Raw genomic sequence first — 21,173 nt, 5'->3', positions numbered from 1 at the left:
GTGGTGGCTTACACCTGTAATCTTAGCACTTTGGGAGGCCGAGGTGGGTGGATCACCTGAGCTCAGGAGTTTGAGACCAGCCTGACCAGTAAGGTGAGACCCTGTCTCTACTAAAAATATAAAAATTAGCCAGGCATGGTGGCAGGCGCCTGTATTCCCAGCTCCTTGGGAGGCTGAGATAAGAACTGCTTGAACCTGGGAGGTGGAGGTTGCAGTGGGCCCAGATTGCACCACTGCACTGCAGCCTGGGTGACAGAGCGAGACTCCATCTCAAAAACACAAAACCAAATTCCATCCCTGTGTACACCAAATGCAATCCATGGACGTGTTTTCCACAGATCCAAGTAGTTCAGAGGGATTCATGAGTTCTTTTTTTTTCCCTTGTGGTAAAATACACATAACATAAAAGGTTTTTTGTTTGTTTTTTGAGACAGAGTCTCGCTCTGTCACCCAGCAGGCGGGAGTGCAGTGGTGTGTTCTTGGCTCATTGCAACCTCTGCCTTCTGGGTTCAAGCAATTCTCATGCCTCAGCCTCCCAAGTAGCTGGGATTACAGACATGTGCCACCACGTCTGACTAATTTCTGTAATTTTAGTAGAGATGGGTTTCACCAGGTTGGCCAGGCTGGTTTCGAACCCCTTAGGCTCCCAAAGTGCTGGGATTACAGGCGTGAGCCACTGCACCTGGCCAAGAGTTACTTTTGTCACTGTTGTCAAGGGTGCATTTCAGTGGTACTGAGTACTGAGTACATTCACAGTGCTAAGCAGTCCCTACAGTCCAGCTCCGAACTTTTTCATTACCCCGAATGGAAACCTCATGTCCAGTTAGCATCGTTCACCATCTTCCCCTCCCCTTGGACCCTGGCAGCCACAGATCTGTTTATTTCCCAGAGTGATTCCCCTCATTTCTCACAGGGGCTCCAGGTGTCACGGATTACACTATAATCCAAGTTCTACTGTTCTGTTTTATTTATTATTATTATTTTTTTGAGACGGTCTCGCTCTGTCGCCCAGGCTGGCAGTAGTGGGATCTCGGCTCACTGCAAGCTCTGCCTCCTGGGTTCACACCATTTTCCTGCCTCAGCCTCCCGAGGAGCTAGAACTACAGGCGCCTGCCACCACGCCCAACTAATTTTTTGTATTTTTAGTAGAGATGGGGTTTCACTCTGTTAGCCAGGATGGTCTCGATCTCCTGACCTCATGATCTGCCCACCACGGCCTCCCAAAGTGCTGGGGTTACAGGCGTGAGCCATGGCACCTGGCCCCTGTTTTATCTTTTCTTAAAAAATATAAATAGGGCTGGGTGCAGTGGCCTGTAATCCCAGCATTTTGGAAGACTAAGGCAGGAGGATTGCCTGAGCCTAGGAGTTGAGATGAGCCTGGGCAACATGGCAAGACCCTGTCTCATTAAAAAATAAAAAAAAAATGTAGGCCGGGCGTGGTGGCTCACACCTGTAATCCCAGCACTTTGGGAGGCTGAGGTGGGTGGATCACGAGGTCAGGAGTTCGAGATTAGCCTGACCAGCATGGCGAAACCTCATCTCTACTAAAGATACAAAAAATTAGCCGGGCGTTTTGGTGCATGTCTGTAATCCCAGCTACTCGGGAAGCTGAGGCACAAGAATCACTTGAACCTGGGAAGTGGAGGTTGCAGTGAGCCAAGATAGCACCATTGCACTCCAGCCTGGGCAACAGGGCAAAACTCAGTCTCAAAATAAATAAAATAAAAATTAGTCAGGCGTGGTGGCGGGCGCCTGTAGTCCCAGCTACTCAGGAGGCTGAGGCAGGAGAATGGTGTGAACCCGGGAGGCGGAGCTTGCAGTGAGTTGAGACTGTGCCACTGGACTCCAGCCTGGGCAACAGAGCAAGACTCCGTCTCAAAAAAAAAAAGTAACAGCCAGGTACAGTGACTCATGCCTGTAATCCCAACACTTTGGGAGGATTGCTTGAGCCCAGAAGTTCGAGACCAGCCTGGGCAACATGGTGAAACCTCATCTCTAAAACAAAAACAAAAATTAGTTGGGCATGTTGGTATGTGCCTGTAGCACCCCTGCTCGGTGACTGAGGTGGGCGGATCCCTTGAGTCCAGGAGGTCAAGGCTGTAGTGAGCCGTGATCATGCCACTGCACTCTAGCCTGGGCGACGGAGGGAGACTGTCTCAAAAAAGACATATAAAATCAAATTGTCAAATGAATTTTACAGATAATGTAATTGTATGTGGTACATAAAATACGTTATTATTTTTCCTTTTTTTTTCTTCCTTTTTGTGGAGAAGGGGGTCTCTCTATATTGCCCAGGTGGGTCTCGAACTCCTGGGCTCAAGCTATCCTCCCGCCTCTGCCTCCCTGAGATCTGGGATTACAGGTGTGAGCCACCGTGCCCGGCCTTTTATTTTCTTTTTCTTTCTTTTTTTTGTTTTTTTAAGACAGAGTGTTGCTCTGTCGCCCAGGCTACAGTGCAGCAGTGTGATCTTGGCTCACTGCAACCTCTGCCTCCCAGGTTCAACCAATTCTCCTGCCTAAGCCTCCCGAGTAGCTGGGATAACAGGACCTGCCACTGTGCCCAGCTAATTTTTGTATTTTTAGTAGAGATGGCGTTTCACCGTCTTAGCCAGGCTGGTCTCGAACTCCCAGTCTCTCGTGATCCACCCACCTCAGCCTCCCAAGGTGCTGGGATTACAGTCGTGAGCCACTGTGCCCAACCCTTTTTTTTTTTTTTTTGTAAAGGCAAGGTCTCACTATGTTGCCCAGGCTGGACCCACCTTGGTTTCCGTTTCCCAAAGTGCTGGGATTACAGCTGTGAACCACCATGCTTGGCCAACATAACTGTTTTAATTGTGTTTAAACAAAGGAAAGTATAATGGGCTGGGTACAGTAGCTCATGCCTTTAATCCCAACACTTTAGAAGGCTGAGGAGGAGGATTGCTTGAGTCCAGGAGTTTGAGACCAGCCTGGGCAACATAGGGAGACTCCATCTGTACAAATAATTTTTTTTTTTTTTAGTTAGCTGAGTATGGTGGTGCACACCTCTCTGGTCCCATATACTCTGAAGGCTGAAGCAGGAGGATCGCCTGAGCCCTGGAGGTCAAGGCTGCAGTGAGCCATGATTGCACCACTGCACTCCAGACTGGGCAAGAGAAAGAGATCTTGTCTTATTAAAAAATAAAAATATTGGCCAGGCATGGTGGCTCATGCCTGTAATCCCAGCACTTTGGGAGGCTGAAGCAGGCGGACCACTTGAGGCCTGGAGTTCGAGACCAGTCTGGCCATCATGGTGAAACCCCGTCTACTAAAAATACAAAAATCAGCCGGGCGTGGTGGCACAATAAAAATATTTTACGGCCGGGCGCGGTGGCTCAAGCCTGTAATCCCAGCACTTTGGGAGGCTGAGACAGGCAGATCACGAGGTCAGGAGATCGAGACCATCCTGGCTAACACGGTGAAACCCCGTCTCTACTAAAAAATACAAAAAACTAGCCGGGCGACGTGGCGGGCGCCTGTAGTCCCAACTACTCGGGAGGCTGAGGCAGGAGAATGGCGTAAACCCAGGAGGCGGAGCTTGCAGTGAGCTGAGACCCGGCCACTGCACTCCAGCCTGGGCAGCAAAGCGAGACTCCGTCTCAAAAAAAAAAAAATTTACAAATACAGTTATCCCTTGGTATCTGGAGGGGTTGGTTCACAACCCTGGTGGATACCAAAACCTGCAGATGCTCAAGTCCCACAGTAGGCCATGTTCCTCATCTCTTGAATCCAGTATTTTTGATCCACTATCGGTTGAATCTGTGGATACTGAGGGATAACTGTATTTGTTGCAAACATAATCTTGGTAGGTTCTTTGTAAAGTACAACTGGTAGACACGTGGTCACTGCCTTTAAGGAGCTTATGGTCTGATGCAGTAGAGAAGGTGGAGAGGAGTAGGAGCCATGAGGGCTGGTGAAGGTGGAATACCATTAGGGTCTGTAGAAGAATCTTGGAGGCTTTGAGATCATAGAAAGTTTATAGAGCTGGGTGTGGCGGCTCACGCCTGTAATCCCAACACTTTGGGAGGCCAAGGCAGGCAGATCACCTGAGGTGAGGAATTTGAGACCAGCCTGGCCAACATGACGAAACCCCATCTCTACTAAAAACACAAAAATTTAGCCAAGCATGGTGGGCACCTGTAGTCCCAGCTACTCCAGAGGCTGAGGCAGGAGAATCACTTGAACTGGAGATGTGGAGGTTGCAGTGAGCCCAGATGGCGCCATTGCACTCCTGGACGACAGAGTGACACATCTTAAAAAAAAGGGTTTGTAGAATAGGTGGTGTTTGAGTTGGGCCTTGAAAAATTTGGATATGAGATTTTTTTTTTTCTTTGAGATGGAGTTTTGCTCTTGTCCAGGCTAGAGTACAATGGCGAAATCTTGGCTCACTGCAACCTCCGATTCCCAGGTTCAAGCGATTCTCCTGCCTCAGCCTCCTGTAGCTGGGATTTTGTATTTTTAGTAGAGATGGGGTTTTGCCATGTTGTTCAGCCTGGTCTTGAACTCCTGACTTTAGATGATTCACCTGCCTCGGCCTCCCAAAGTGTTGGGATTACAGGCGTGAGCCACCACGTCAGGCCGAAAAAATTTTTCTTTGTAGAGATGAGATCTCCCTATATTGCCCAAGCTGGTCTCAAACTCCTGGGTTCAAGCAATCCTCCCACCTCTGCCTCCCAAAGTGCTGGGATTACAGGCATGAGCCATCGTGCCCGGCCTACAGACACTTTTCCCCCCAGCCTTTTGACTGAATTACTTGAAAATAGGTTGCAGCATTATGACACTGCTATGGTTTGAATGTGTCCTGTCCTCTCCAAAATTTAGGTGTTGCCACTGTGATGGTATTAAGAGGTGGGGCTTCCCCCCCCTTCCCCGAGACGGAGTCTCACTCTGTCGCCCAGACTGGAGTACAGTGGCGCAATCTTGGCTCCCTGCAAGCTCCGCCTCCTGAGTTGACGTCATTCTCCTGCCTCAGCCTCCTGAGTAGCTGGGACTACAGGTGCCCGCCACCACGCCTGGCTAATTTTTCGTATTTTTAGTAGAGACAGGGTTTCACCCTGTTAGCCAGGATGGTCCGCCTCGGCCTCCCAAAGTGCTGAGATTACAGGCGTGAGCCACGGCGCCCGGGCAAGAGGTGGGGCATTTAAGAGGTGATCAGGCCATGGGGGCTTCTCCATCATGAATGGGAGTAAGGCCCTTATAAAAGGCTTCAGCGGTGTTTGGCTCTCTGGCCCTTCTGCCTTCTGCCATGTGAAGATACAGGTTCCCCCCGCCCAAGGAGATTGCAACATCAAGGCACCATGTTGAAAGCAGACAGCAGCCCTCACCAGATAACAGAACCAGTACCTTGATCTTGGACTACCCAGTCTCCAGAATTGTGGCCAGATACATTTCTGCTCCTTGTACATTATCCAGTCTCAGGGATTTAGGTAGAGCTGCACAAACGGACTAAGATATTTTACCCCTAAATACTTGAGCTTCTATCTCTCAAGAACAAAGACGTTCCCTAACACAACCAGACTACCAAATCACACCCAAGAAATTTAACGGCCAGGCACAGTAGCTCATGCCTGTAATCCCAATACTTCGGGAGACCAAGGTGGGTGAATTGCTTGAGTTCAGGAGTTCCAGACCAGCCTGGAACACATGGCAAAACCCCATCTCTACAAAAAATACAAAAATTAGCCAGGCGTAGTGGCACATGCCTGTTATCTCAGCTACTTGGGAGGCTGAGGCAAGATAATTGTTTGAACCCAGGAGATGGAGGTTGCAGTGAGCCGAGATCATGCAACTGCACTCCAGCCTGGGTGACATGGTGAGACTCCATCTCTAAATAAATAAAAGTCCAAATTGTTCCAGATTGGGCCAGTTAGCGCCTGTGCCCTTTGACATTTCTGCATCATGATTTGAGCAGTGCCTTACTGTCAGGTATGAAATGTTCCAGACTCACTTTTTTTTTTTTTTTTTGAGACAGAGTCTCACTTTGCCGCCCAGGCTGGAGTGCGGTGGCACTCTCTTGGCTCACTTTAACCTCTACCTCCTGGGCTCAAGCGATTCTCCTGCCTCAGCCTCCCAAATAGCTGGGATTACAGGCATGCGCCACCATGCCCAGCTAATTTTTGTAGTTTTAGTAGAGACGGGTTTTCACCATGTTGGCCAGTATGGTCTTGAACTCCTGACCTCAGGTGATCCACCCACCTTGGCCTCCCAAAGTGCTGGGATTACAGGCATGAGTCAGTGTGCCCGACCCCAGACTCACTTTGGACTTATTCAGCCCCAGCTATTTTTCAAGGAGTCCTGGATCTTTTTAGGGGGGTAATATTTTTAATTTTTTTAATATTTTGAGACACGGTCCCACTCTGTCATTCAGGCTAGAGGGCAGGGGGGCAATCACAGCTCACTGCAGCCTTGACCTCTCCAGCTCAAGTGATCTTCCCACCTCAGCCTCCTAAGTAGCTGGGGCTATAGGCACATGCCACCATGACTGGGTAAATTTTAAAAATTATTTGTAGAGACAGGATGTCACCATGTTGCCCAAGCTGGTCTCAAACTTCTGGACTCATGCAATCCTCCTGCCTCAGCCTCCCAAGGTGCTGGGATTACATAAAACAGCCACCATACCTGTCTGGCCTAGTATTTTAAAACCTAGATAGGCCGGTGCAGTGGCTCACAACTGTAATCCCAGCATTTTGGGGGGCCGAAGTGGGCGTATTGCCTGAGGTCAGGAGTTGGGACACGGTGAAACCCCGCCTCTACTAAAAAAAAATACAAAAAAATTAGCCCGCCTCTACTAAAAAAAAATACAAAAAAATTAGCCAGGCGTGGTGGCAGGCACCTGTAATCCCAGCTACACGGGAGGCTGAGGCAGGAGAATCACTTGAACCCGGGAGGTAGAGGTTGCAGTGAGCCGAGATCGGGCCATTGCGCTCCAGGCTCAGCAACAATAGGGAAACTCCGTCTCAAAAAAAATAAAAATAAAAACAAAACAAAACAAAACACCTAGATAAATCTACGTTTTGATAGTGTAAGGAGTTTGAGGGAAGAAGTAACAAGATGGCAGATGGATTGTGGAGGGCCTCGAACGTTAGGCCACAGTTTGGTTTAATTCTGTTTGCTTTAAGGAGCCATCCGTCGGAAGCTGTAAACATTAGAGTGACACGGTGTGCTGGATACCATGGAGAGGAAAGAGAGGGGAGGCAGGGAGACAGATGGGAAGGACAGTGCCCGCCGGGCGTGTTTGCATATATTGAGAGAAGAGTTACAGTTCTGTCTGGGGACAGAGCAGAGATAGGTCCAGAGAAAACGAAGTAAAAACAGACTGAAGTCATCCAGAGACAACAAAAGAAAGGAAATGTAATGAGTTTACCACATGAATCATCTGTGAATAATGCATAATCATAAGTTATATGCTGCATGCTGATTTAGCCAATTGCAACATAATTCTTTTGGGAATATGTTTGCATATGTGTGTGGTGTTTGTGGGGCTAAGTCCTCATCTTCCATTGAAGAAAGTCAATAGCTAATATTTATAACTGAAAAACTAGGCCAGGCGCAGTGGCTCACGCCTGTAATCCCAGCACTTTGGGAGGCCGAGGTGGGTAGATCACTCGAGCTCAGGAGTTCAGCACCAGCCTGGGCAACATAGCACTGTCTCTACAAAATATACAAAAATTAGGCTGGGCGCGGTGGCTCATGCCTGTAATCCTGGCACTTTGGGAGCCTGAGGCAGGTGGATCACCTGAGGTCAAGAGTTCGAGACCAGCCTGGCCAACATGGTAAAATCCTGTCTCTACTAAAAATACAAAACTTAGCCAGGGATGGTGGCAGGAGCCCATAATCCCAGCTAATCCCAGCTACTTGGGAGGCTGAGGCAAGAGAATCACTTGAACTTGGGAGGTAGAGGTTGCAGTGAGCCAAGATTGCACCACTGCACTCCAGCCTGGGCAACAGAATGAGACTCTGTCACACACATAAAAAAAAGATACAAAAATTAACCGGGTGGCACATGCCTGTGGTCCCAGTTACTCTAGAGGTTGAGGCGGGAGGACTGCTTAAGCAAGGGACTTTGAGGCTGCAGTGAGCTTTGATCATACCACTGCACTCCAGCCTTGGTGACAGAGCGAGACCCTGTCTCAAAAAAAAAAAAAAAAAAAAAACAAAGAAGAAAAAGAATGTTTTAGGAGTTGGAAATGGATGCCCCGGGGAGCAGAAAGTGGTTAGAGGAGTGTGGCCAGGCTGCTTTTTGTGGGACTATTTGATTTTCTTTGGAACTGTGTTTTTATGTTTTCTAAAAATCCATCCATCTGCACACTGATATATGTTTCTTTTTGGAACTGTTTTCATTTTACCATGAGAATACATAATTTGAATGCAACTGAAAACATATTTTAAGCCAAAAGTCAATTCAATATCATAACAATTTTGGGCAGAAATAATAAAGTCCTGAAGCAGGTGCTGTGGAAAGACAGGAAGGGGAAACAGTTCAAGATTTTAGGCTGCTAGAATTGATGTTATCTAGTTGCCCCTGAGGCTGCGGAGCTCAAGAGAGAGGTCAAAGGCTGAGCCTGTGGGCTAAAGAGGAAGGTGAAGCCACTAGGAGAAATAAAACTAGGGCCAAGTGCGGTGGCTCAGGACTGTAATTCCAGCACTTTGGGAGGCCAAAGTGAGAGGATCATTTGAGCCCAGGAGGCAGAGTTTAAGAATAGCCCAGGCAATATATAGTGAGACCGTGTCTCTATTAAAATATTTGTTTTTTGAGATGGAGTCTCACTCTGTCGCCCAGGCTAGAGTGCTCATTGCAACCTCCACCTTCTGGGTTCAAGCGATTCTCCTGCCTCAGCCTCCTGAGTAGTTGGGACTACAGGCATGCACCACCACACCCAGCTAAATTTTTATATTTTTAGTAGAGACAGACAGGTTTTCACCATATTAGCCGGGCTAGTCTCCAACTCCTGACCTCGTGATCTGCCTGCCTTGGCCTCCCAAAGTGCTGGGATTACAGGCATGAGCCACCCCTGCCCGGCCTAAAATATTTTTCAAAATGCATTTAAAAAAACAAAAAGAAGAAGAAAGAAAAAGAGCCAGGAGTGGTGGCTCACGCTGGTAATCCTGGCAGTTGAGCTCAGGAATTTGAGACCAGCCTGGGCAATATGGTGAGACCCTGTCTTTGCCAAAAATACAAAAAAAGAGCTGGGCATGGTGTTGCGTGCCTGTGGTCCCAGCTATTTGGGAGGCTGAGGTGGGAGGATCACTTGAGCCCAGGAGGCGGAGGTTGCAGCGAGTTGAGATTGTGCAACTGCACTCCAGCCTGGGCAACAGAGTGAGACCCTGTCTCAAAAACAAACTAATATGTAGTCATTATAAAAACATAATCATAAAATATAGAAAAATATAAATAAGAAAATCACATCAATTATAATTCCAGTGAAAAAGGAGGGGTGAAAAAAAAGAAAAAAAATTGTAATTCCAGGCCTGGTGCAGTGGCTCATGCCTAGAGGGAGGAAACCTTGAGGCCAGGGGCTCGAGGCCAGCCTGGACAACACAGTGAGACCCCATCCCCATCACCATCTCTACAAAAAAGAAAATACTTAGCTGGACGTGGTGGTGGGTGCCTGTAGTCCCAGGTACTCTGGAGGTTGAGGTGGGAGGATCTTGAGTCCAGGAGGTCGAGGTTGCAGTGAGCTATGATCCCCCCACTGCACTGACTCTAGCCTGGGTGACAGTACAAGATGTTGTCTCAAAACGAGGCAAAACGCAAAACACATAAATTCATCTCCCCGAGGTGAGCACTGTTCTTTATCTGGGGCCTCTTCATAAACTCCATATGGTTCCTGAAGCTCAAGTTTCTGTGCTGTGATCACCAAGCCCCACCTCCAGCTCCCACTTCCTCCCTCAGAATTTCCGGCTGTGTTCTGGATGGCTCTCCAGGGTACCCGGAGTTCACGTGGCCGAAACCAAGCCCGTTGCCGATTTTCCCATCTCAGATCCCATCTTCACCAATGCCAGGAATGGATTCTAGCCCACAGCAGACCCAAGCACTGAAATGTTGACGGCGCTCAGTTCACATGTGTAAAGTGAGATGCTGTTCTGAAATATAAGATTGTTTTCGTTTCTTTTTTTTTTTAAGATGGAATTTCACTTTGTTGCCCAGGCTGGAGTGCAGTGGCACCATCTTGGCTCACTGCAACCTCTGCTTCCTGGGTTCAAGCGATACTCCTGCCTCAGCCTCCCAAGTAGCTGGGATTACAGGCATGCACCACCATGCCCAGCTAATTTTTGTATTTTTAGTAGAGACAGGGTTTTACCATGTTTCCCAGACTCGTCTCAAACTCCTGGCCACAAGGTATCCTCTCTCCTCAGCCTCCCAAAGTGCTCAGATTACAAGTGTGAGCCACCATGCCCAGCCCTGTAATTCGCTTCTAAATAGTCACTCCAATTCAGTTATTACAGACTGGATCAGGATGGTCACTTCTTCACCGTTCTTATCTGATACATTCTGCCTCAAATCCTCACATTTTGGGTACACGATTTTGAACTTCTAGCGTTCACTCTGCTGTTCTGTCTAGAATGTTTGTCCCTCCTTTCTTTTCTTTTCTTTTTTTTTTTGAGACAGAGTCTCGTTCTGTCACCCAGGCTGGAGTGCAGTGGCGAGATCTCAGCTCACTGCAAGCTCCGCCTCCTGGGTTCACACCATTCTCCTGCCTCAGCCTCCAGAGTAGCAGGGATTACAGGTCCCCGCCACCATGCCTGGCTAATGTTTTGTATTTTTAGTAGAGACGGGGTTTCATCATGTTAGCCAGGATGGTCTCGATCTACTGACCTCGTGATCCGCCCGCCTCGGCCTCCCAAAGTGCTGGGATCCAGGCATGAGCTACTGTGCCCGGCCTCCTCCCTCCTTCCTCTGTCTAGAGAACTCTTTGCTTTTTGCAGTTAACTCATATGCCATGTGCTCTGGGAAGGCTCCTCCTATGGTTCTTGGGAGAAAAGCTGAAGGAAAAGGAGCTCTCTTTTCTGCTAGGTGATCAGAGGAAACTTCAGAGGTAGCTTTTGACCTAGACCTCCTAGTGGGGATTAGGATATCCTTGAGGTGAGAAGAAAAGGAGATACAGGTCTGGCATTAGGAGGCTCCATTTAGGGACACCTTGCAGTCCAGTTCCGTTGAAGGACAGGCTGGGAAGGTACAGACTGGGGCCAGTGAAGTTCTTTAAACTAAGGGAGATAGTTTAACAGGGAGATAACTTAATGAGTGTGTTTTTGGTTGTACTGGAAAGCCAATCAGATTCTGGAAGTGGGTGTTGTCTGTCTGGAGAAGCAACTGAAATGCTCCCCTCCTCAAGACACAGTTAATGCTTTTTTCTTATTCTGCACATTGTATTGAACTGTGATTATTATTATTTTTGAGACGGAGTTTCCCTCTTGTTGCCCAGGCTGGAGCGCAACAGCACAATCTCGGCTCATCGCAACCTCCGCCTCCCGGGTTCAAGCGATTCTCCTGCCTCAGCCAGCTGAGTAGCTGGGATTACAGGCATGCGCCACCATGCCCGGCTAATTTTGTATTTTTAGTAGAGACGGGGTTTCTCCATGTTGGTCAGGCTGGTCTCAAACTCTCGACCTTAGGTGATCTGCCCGCCTCGGCCTCCCAAATGCTGAGATTGTAAAGGCGTGAGCCACCGCCCGGGCCAGATGTACTTTTTTTTTTTTTTTTGATTCACAGTCTCTCGCTCTACCGCCCAGGCTGGAGTGCAGTGTCACAATCTCCGCTCACTGCAAGCTCCGCCTCCCGGGTTCAGCCATTCTCTTGCCTCAGCCTCCTGAGTAGCTGGGACTACAGGCGCCCGCCACCACGCCCTGCTGATTTTTTGTATTTTTAGTGGAAACGGGGTTTCATTGTGTTAGCTAGGATGGTCTCAATCTCCTGACCTCGTGATCCGCCCTCCTCGGCCTCCCAACGTGCTGGAATTAGGCGTGAGCCACCGTGCCCAGCCAGGATGTATCTGTAATAGGTACATCTGGGCTGGGCGCGGCGGCTCATGCCTGTAATCCCAGCACGTTGGGAGGCCGAGGCGGTAGAATTGCTTGAGGCCAAGTGTTCGAGACCAGTCTGGGCAACAAAGTGAGACCCTGTCTCTACAAAAACATAAAAAATAAAAGTAGATCCAATTCATTCAAATAGTATTCACTAGCACCTACAATGTTCCGAGTCGGGTGCCGAGTATCATGGGAGTAGAAAAATAAGACACAGAGATTGCCGGAAAAAAAAAAGGCCAGAATCACAGTTCTGGGCGGGCGCGGTGGCTCACGACTGTAATCCCAACACTCTGGGAGGCCAAGGCCGGTGGATCACCTGAGATGAGTTCGAGATCAGCCTGACCAACATGGTGAAACCCCGACTCTACTAAATACAAAAAATTAGCCGGGTGTGGTGGCACGCGCCTGTAGTCCCAGCTATTCGGGAGGCCGAGGTAAAAGAATAGCTTCAATCCGTAAGGGAGAGGTTGCAGTCAGCTGAGATTGCACCATTGCACTCCAGCCTGGGCAACAAGAGTGAAACTTCATCTCAAAAAAAAAAAATCATCTTGGGAGGCGGAGTCGGTCGGATCACCTGAGGTCGGGAGTTTGAGACCAGCCTGACCAACATGGAGAAGCCCAGTCTCTACTAAAAATACAAAATTGTCCCGGGTGCGGTGGCGCATGCTGGTAATCCCAGCTACTCGGGAGGCTGAGGCAGGAGAATCTCTTGAACCCGGGAGGCAGAGGCTGCGGTGAGCCGAGATCGCGCCATTGCGCTCCAGCCTGGGCGACAGAGTGACACTCCGTCTCAAAAAATCCAAAAAACTAGGTACGTCTTTTAATGTATTTCTCCAAAGAAGCTTCTACATTCTACTTTCCAGCAAGCCCCTAGAAACAAGCAGTATACTTCTACCCAGATCTCAACCACACTCTCGCCCAGAAGTTAACTTTGGGGTGAGCAAAGCTGGCGCCCAAGTTGTCATTCCGCAGAACCTTTGCCAGGGGAGACTCCCGGGGCCACTTCCCGCCAACCCCTCCCTGCAGTCCAGCCCCACCCGCGCATCCTCGGGCGTGGCCGAGCGCGGCGCCTTTAAGAAGGGGGCGGAGCCCAAAAGGAAAGACAAAGCCCCTGGCCGCGCGCTCCCCCTCCCCCTCCGGCGCACCACACGGACAGTGGTGCCCGGATGTCGGTGTCGCCGTCGGTGACAGATGGCGCAGTATCTGTATATGCGAGGGGCTTCTCCGGCGTGACCTCTTTGAGTTCTCAGCCTCTCCGTCCCCCGCTGTCCCCCACTTTTAACTCCGGTGTCGGAGGCCCGCATGCCTATCACGGGCGCTTACATAACGTGACCTTTCACCTCTTCAGACTGCCCTCTAGTGCGCTGCAACCCAACTACGCGACAGGGGCAGGGGGGCGGGACCCAGGCGCGGAGCGGCAGCTCCTCCGAGCCAATAGGCTGTGAGCGCTGACCAGCTCTCCGCCTATTGGAGCACTCGCCACCGGCGCCACGGGGGAGCAAGTTAGTGTGTGCGTTGGCCGGGCTGGGGGGAGGAGGGGAATCTCCCGCCATTTTTCAATAATTTCCTCCGGTGCCGCTGAGGAGGAGTCGCGACTGCCGGCCGCCAGGACCCGAGGTGGAGGTCGGCGGGGAGCTGCTGGGAGGCGCGGCAGTGTGCGCGGGAGCTCTCCGCTGTGGCGTTCCGCTCCATGGCTGTCGCGCGGCCGCGCCGGCGGTGAGGGAGCCGGAGTTCGCGCCGCCCTCTCACCCCTCCCCTCCCCCACCCCACCCCCGGGCGCCTGGCGCTCGCTCCGGGCCGCGGGGCCTAGTGCTGCGCCGCGGGGCCGGCCCCAGCTGCTGCCAGTCCCCACCGCCGCCGTCGCGATGGCGCCGCTCCTGGGCCGCAAACCCTTCCCGCTGGTGAAGCCGCTGCCCGGAGAGGAGCCGCTCTTCACCATCCCGCACACTCAGGAGGCCTTCCGCACCCGGGAGTATCCTTTTCCAGCCGCGCGGGCCGCGCCGGGCCGGGGTAGGGCCTGGGACTCGCAGGAGCGGGCCAGCCGCGCATCCCCCGCCCTGGGCAGCTGTCAGCGCGCCCCGGCCGCTCGCGGGCCTGGACGCCGAGTCTCAGCCTGCGCCTGCCAATCCTTCCCGGGGATCCGGCGGGGGGCGCGCACCGGCCCTGGAGGGGGGAGGGCCCGCTTCGGCCGCCCCCGGGGCCCCGCACTTTTTCCCGGGGCTTCGCCGGCGAGGAGCGCACCCCCCCATCCCCTTTACCGCCCCCGGGTTGGCTTTAGGCCTTGAGGACCCGGGAGTGAGGAGGAGGAGTGGGGAGAGGGAGCTAGGTTTTCTCCTTTTCTTTTTACAATTTTTTTTTTTAATTTAAATGAAATCTGCAGCTTAAGTTTTGAAATAGTACTTGCGCGGCCTCGTGATGCGGCGTGTGCAAGTCTCAACTGCGTCTTTCCTCGATCTCTGCGGGGATACTTGGCGTTTTTTTCTTCTCCCTAGGGGACTTTAGGCCAGGGATGAACTGACAGGACCCTGGGGCAGAAAACTGGAAATGAGATTTCCCACTTAGTGGAAAGGGAGGGAAGAAAACTGCCTCTGGAGGAGCTGATGCCTGCCTTCCCTGGGCAGACACAGGTTTGAAAATTTGAAGGTTTAGAAGGAGATTGGTATTTGTTAAAAGTTAAAAAGAAAGCAAAAACGTGAAGTTTTTATGTTGTATTTTAGGAACATGAAATTGAATGTTTTACTAAGGAAGCATCCTCTCGTCATGACTGAAATTTCTTGCATAAGCATTATCTTTTAGTGAAAAGTTATGCAGCTTTTATTTGCTTTTTTTATGGGTGCCAGAAGAATCGTTTTTGAGACTTATCTGTAAAAAAGAAAACGATTTCGGAATCAAGCATTTCTTTGGTGACTGGAAGCTTTAAGAGTTAAGGCTAATGTGTTATGAGTTTTCTCAGCCCTATCTGTTCGGAAGGACTTGATTTCTCAGTTTCTTGCTTGCTTCTGTATAGAAGGAAGTGTCTGAGAGTTATTTCATTTCTCCCTGATCCTCACTTTAACGCAGTACTTTAGAGGATAATCTCATTCTTGCTGGAGTGCAATTTGTGAGTGTCCCTTTGTGGGGAGTATGCACACAAAGGGACCTGGAAAATGAGTCCATGCTGGAAGAAGGCTTTTGGAGAAATTGAGCTGTAGCATCTTGGAGCTGAAGTGGATCTTGGATCTTGGAGGTGGTCGGGTCCGAGTTAGTCGAGAGTGTGGAGGTTGACTTGTTGAAGGTCAAATGATAAAAGAGGAGTAGAATCCACCGCTTTTCCTATCTCAACCCTATAAGTCAATCAACAGAAGAAGGTGGAATGTTAGTCCTTCACTTTCAATTGATTTAAATATTACCTCACTTTTTTGTCATTGTGGTATAAGGTAAAGCACATTAAAGTGGGTGGAGGGGTGGTAATCTGGTTTTTTCCTGTACTGTGAAGACTTGGAATGCTTTGGAGAAGTTCCTCTAGCTCTACCAAATACTGCATTATCTAAAGGTACCCCACCTTTTTTTTTTCTTTTTGAGACAGTTTCGCTGTTGTTAACTCAGACAGGAGTGCTGTGGCACGATCTGGGCTCACTGCAATCTCCGCCTCCCGGGGTCAAGTGATTCTCCTGCCTCAGCCTCCTGAATAGCTGGGATTACAGGCGCCAGCCACCACGCCTGGCTAATTTTTTGTATTTTTAGTGGAGATGGGGTTTTACTATTTTGGCCAGGCTGGTCTCAAACTCCTAACCTCAGGTGATCCACCCGCCTCAGCCTCCCAAAGTGCTGGGATTGCAGGTGTGAGCCACCGCGCCCAACCGGTACCCTACTTTTTAATACATTTGAAACGTCAGTGGAGTAGCAGCTTGTGAGAATCCAACATACCCTTTTCTTTTTTTTTTTTTTTTTTTTTTGAGACAGAGTCTCGCTCTGTCGCCCAGGCTGGAGTGGCCGGATCTCGGCTCACTGCAAGCTCCGCCTCCCGGGTTTACGCCATTCTCCTGCCTCAGCCTCCCGAGTAGTTGGGACTACAGGCGCCCGCCACCTCGCCTGGCTAGTTTTTTTTGTATTTTTTAGTAGAGACGGGGTTTCACCGTGTTAGCCAGGATGGTCTCGATCTCCTGACCTCGTGATCCGCCCGTCTCGGCCTCCCAAAGTGCTGGGATTACAGGCTTGAGCCACCGCGCCCAGCCCAACATACCCTTTTCACATGTCGTTAATGTTTTGAGCCGTTGATGGATGCTCACACACTATCAGATGATAATTTCTCAGGTCTGGTATAAGAAACATGCCATGGAGAAGAGACAAGTTCTAAGTATATTTCAGGTACTGAGCTCTGTAAAAAATGGCTGTAGGGAGTTAATTTAGGACTGGCAACGCAACGCAGGCTTTTTCATACTATTGAATGAATGAAATTGAAATTATATATGAAGAGTTTTGATGGTAACAATTGAAAACTGAAACCGGAAACATTTTAAGTGGTATGTATTTAATAAACATTCTTCATTTTTTAATTTCCCATAACAGCATTTAGAACTGTTTTAACAAAAGAAGTCTTAAAGCATATTATATTTTTTGGGGGGGGGAATTGCTCTTTTGGGAATTTCTGCAAGTGGAAGCACTTTGAGGATGGTTTTGAACAATTGTACTGTATGGTTGGCAGATTGGCATATTTCTTTATTAGGCTATTAGTGGTTTCATAGAGAAGAACAAATATGTGATTGGGTAACAGCTGCCTTTGAAGTAGTATTCCCAGTTCTCAATTTATATTTATAATTATGTTTTTAATGGGACTTGATATTTTAATTTTCTTTTAATACCATACCTGCTTTTTGATTGCATGTATCACAGAAATTTGTGTGATATTTTACTGACTTAAAGCTGTGTGTTGGTATGTTCTTGGAGTGTATTGTAAATCTTCATTAAACTTAGTGGAAGTTGTGAGTAATGCACACATTTAATGACTAGGTGTTTTATATTAGTGATTATGTTGATTGTATTGTAGCTTTGTATGGTATGTTACTTCCTAGGTTAGTCTCACAGGCAGGACACTAGATCTTGGAAAACATTACCTTTATCAGAATCAGTTCTTGATGTGACGCTGTATTTAAGTCAAGATAGGTTTTAGGCAGGAATTGGAGCTACAAGCAGCCTGTTGTAGATGAGTATTTTTGTTGTGTTGCTTCAACTGTCATAGTTTCTAAAGCTTAGCATCAACTAGTTCACGACCTTTGTAGCATCATTATATGAGAATTTATTGAGAGTATGATGGTGAGGGGCTTATTCATACTGTTAATCTGGCTCTATACAAGTGTGACTAGAGCATGTTTTTTTTTTTTTTTTTTTTTGAGACGGAGTCTCGCTCTGTCGCCCAGGCTGGAGTGCAGTGGCCGGATCTCAGCTCACTGCAAGCTCCGCCTCCCGGGTTTACGCCATTCTCCTGCCTCAGCCTCCTGAGTAGCTGGGACTACAGGCGCCCGCCACCGTGCCCGGCTAGTTTTTTGTGTATTTTTTAGTAGAGACGGGGTTTCACCGGGTTAGCCAGGATGGTCTCGATCTCCTGACCTTGTGATCCGCCCATCTCGGCCTCCCAAAGTGCTGGGATTACAGGCTTGAGCCACCGCGCCCGGCCTTTTTTTTTTTTTTTTTTGAGATGGAGTCTCGCTGTGTCTCCCAGACTGGAGTGCAGTGGCACGATCTCGGCTCACTGCAAGATCCACCTCCCAGGTTCACGCCATTCTCCTGCCTTAGCCTCCCGAGTAGCTGGGACTACAGGCGCCCGCCACCACGCCCAGCTAATTTTTTGTATTTTTAGTAGAGACGGAGTTTCACCATGTTAGCCAGGATGGTCTTGATCTCCTGACCTCGTGATCCACCCGCCTCAGCCTCCCAAAGTGCTGGGATTACAGGCGTGAGCCACCATGCCCAGCCTTTTGTTTTAAGAGACGGAATCGCTATTTTGCCCAGGCTGGAGTGCAGCGGTTGTTCACAAAGGAGATGGTAGCACATGGAAGCCTTGAAGTGGACTGGAGATCCTCCTGCCTCAGCCTCCAGAGTAGCTGGGACTACAGGCACACACTACTGCGCCTGCCTTAGAGCCGCATGTATTAAGAGTTGAGTAGCTGTAGATGGAGTTAAGTTGTAGTTTTCAGAGTTTTACTGGACATTTGGAATACTGAGCTCTTATGTTGATTTTTATACATTCTTTAACACATTATGCCATGTTCGACTTGTTTTTAACTTAAAGACAGTCTGGTCCAAAGAGAGAAAATCAGGTAAAAAGCAAATCTTGAGTTGGCTCACTATTTACCATCTTCTAACTTAGAACTCTTAGGTTACAGTTAATGCTTTTTTAACTCTGTACTTTCCTGGGCCACTTCCTTTCAGGATATCAAGTACTTCATTGAAAGAAACAATCCCTGCAAGACTGAAGAGAACAAAGCAGGAGCATATTGTGATAAGGAGGTAGCTGATGGCAAAGTAGATGCATAATGAGATAGTCTAGGATTTGAAAATATCTTATCTTTTATAGCTTACACAACCTTTGGAGAATTGCTTTGACATTTTGTCTACAATTATATGTGCAGCCGTTGCTGGAACATAAAAACCTCAATTGGCATTTGCTCTGAGAGGTTGTTTGAGAATGAGTGACATTTTGGTAACCTAAAATCTGAAATAGGATTTAGAGGCAGCTGACTCAATATCCTACTAATGGGCCTTTTTGCCTTTTCATTTTCTTTTTTCTTCTTGCTTTCCCTTATTTATTTATTTATTTATTTATTTATTTATTTATTTATTTATTTATTGAGACAGGTTCTCACTCTATTGTCCAGGCTGGAGTGCAGTGATGTGTGATCATGGCTTCCTGTAGCCTCCAACTCCCCAGGCTCAAGTGATTCGTCCCACTCAGCCTGCTGAGTAGCTATAACCATAGGTGCGCACCACCACCACGCTTGTCTAATTTTTGTACGTTTTATAGAGACGGGGTCTTGCAAAGTTGCCCAGGCTAGTCTTGGATTTCTGACCTCAAGTGATCCTCCCGCCTCAGCCTCCCAAAGTGCTGGGATTACAGGCTTGAGCCACCGTGCCCGGCCTTGTTTTCTCTTAATATAAGTTAAAGTGATTACCAGAACAGTTACACAAACTTAAAATAGCCATTGTTAGGGGTTGTAGGAGTTTCCGTTTCAGATTTTTTCTTTTTTTGAGACAGTCTCATTCTGTCGCCCAGACTGGAGTGCAATGGTGTGATCTTGACTCACTGCAACCTCCGCCGCCCAGCTTCAAGCGATTCTCCTACCTCAGCCTCCCAAGTAGCTAGGATAACAGGCGCCTGCCACCATGCCTGGCTGATTTTTGTATTTTTAGTAGAATCAGGGTTTCACCATATTGGCTAGGCTGGTCTCGAATTCCTGACCTCAGTGATCCACCTGCTTTGGCCTCCCGAAGTGCTGGGTTTACAGATGTGAGCCACCGTGCCCGGCCCCAGATTTTTATAATTTGACTAGTCAATTAATTTTGAGTTAATACTGTCAGAGGACATTTTCTGAAATGTATAGCTTGGGTTTCAGTGCTGGCCAACAAAAATATAAGCCATACATAATTTAAAATTTTGTAGTACTCTCTGCTGGGCGCGGTGGCTCAAGCCTGTAATCCCAGCACTTTGGGAGGCCGAGATGGGTGGATCACGAAGTCAGGAGATCGAGACCATCCTGGCTAATGTGGTGAAACCCCGTCTCTACTAAAAAATACAAAAAAAACTAGCCAGGCGCGGTGGCGGGCGCCTGTAGTCCCAGCTACTTGGGGAGGCTGAGGCAGCAGAATGGCGTAAACCCGGGAGGCGGAGCTTGCAGTGAGCTGAGATCCAGCCACTGCACTCCAGCCTGGGCGACAGAGCGAGACTCCGTCTCAAAAAAAAAAAAAAAAAATTTGTAGTACTCTCATATTAAAGAAAGAAAAAAATGGTGGGAAAAAATTAAAAACAGCTGGATGTGGTGGTATGTGCCTGTAGTCCCAGCTACTCAGGAGGTCAAAGCTGGAGAATTCCTTAAACCCAGAAGCTTGAGACCAGCCAAGGCAATGTAGTGAGACCACCATCTCCAAAAACATAAATAAATAATAATAAGGAAAACCACATTTTTCTCTTTGTTTTTGAGTGGAGTCTCGCTCTGTATCCCAGGCTGGAGTACAGTGGTGCGATCTCGGCTCAAGACAACCTCCACCTCCCGGGTTCAAGTGATTCTTCTGCCTAAGCCCCCCGAGTAGCTGGGACTACAGGCACGTGCCACCACACCTGGCTACTTTTTTGTGTATTTTAAGTAGAGATGGGGTTTCACCTTGTTGGTCAGGCTGGTCTTGAACTCCTGGCCCCAAGTGATCTGCCGACCTCTGCCTCCCAAAGTGCTGGGATTACAGGTGTGAGCCACCGCACCCTGCCACATTTTTCTCATTTTAAGACCAAGGCTGACACCTGGTATGGTGGCTCATGCCAGTAATCCCAGCACTTTGGGAGTCCGAGGCAGGTGAATTGCTTGAGCCCAGGAATTTGAGATCAGCCTGGACAACAGTGAATGAAACCCCGTCTCTACAAAAAATAGAAAAATTAGCTGGACATGGTGACGGTTGCCTGTGGTCCCAATTACTTGGGTGGCTGAGATGGGAGGATCACTTGAGTCCAGGAAGCAAAGGTTGCAGTGAAGCGAGATGGTGCCATTGCACTCCAGCTTGGGTGACAGAGCAAGACCCTACCTCAAAAAAAAAAAAAAAGAAGGCTGGAGGGGCAAACCCTGTGTGTGACATGCCTTTCTAGTGGCATAGAGAAAAAGCCAGAAGACATGACTTTAAGCCTCGTCCTGGAAGTGACATATATTACATCTGCTCACATGTGTTGGTTGAAACAAGTCACATGGTCAAGCTTGATGTTAATGGAGAGGGGAGGTACATTCCTCTTCAGGGACCTTGTAGACATGCCACACGGCAGTGGGTGGAGATGTAAAAATCTCTTATGGAAAGAAACGAACACAATCTATCATATTTGAAGGTTCAAGGAATGTTTTCTGGGAAAAGTTATTTTTGAGATCTAAAGTATGATTAGAATTTACAGGAATAATAGA

The 21,173-nt window shown here is 48.6% G+C and overlaps 1 protein-coding gene across 2 annotated transcripts in view; it reads left to right on the top strand.

Moving 5' to 3' along the window:
- The first annotated feature begins 13,545 nt into the window (after positions 1–13,545).
- Positions 13,546–21,173, top strand: part of BAZ1B (bromodomain adjacent to zinc finger domain 1B) — an 84,531-nt gene continuing 76,903 nt past the window's right edge. The window contains exon 1 of one of the 2 annotated variants that reach the window (XM_023218692.2): positions 13,546–14,014. In XM_023218692.2, the coding sequence (XP_023074460.1) occupies positions 13,908–14,014 (107 nt within the window). In that variant the 5' untranslated portion in view covers positions 13,546–13,907. The remainder of the gene's footprint in view (positions 14,015–21,173) is intronic. The other variant, XM_023218693.1, reaches the window with a different exon arrangement.

Source organism: Piliocolobus tephrosceles, chromosome 8 (genome assembly GCF_002776525.5).
Source record: "Piliocolobus tephrosceles isolate RC106 chromosome 8, ASM277652v3, whole genome shotgun sequence".
NCBI classification, from domain to species: Eukaryota; Metazoa; Chordata; class Mammalia; order Primates; family Cercopithecidae; genus Piliocolobus; species Piliocolobus tephrosceles.
This window is presented reverse-complemented; position numbering and strand designations above follow the sequence as displayed.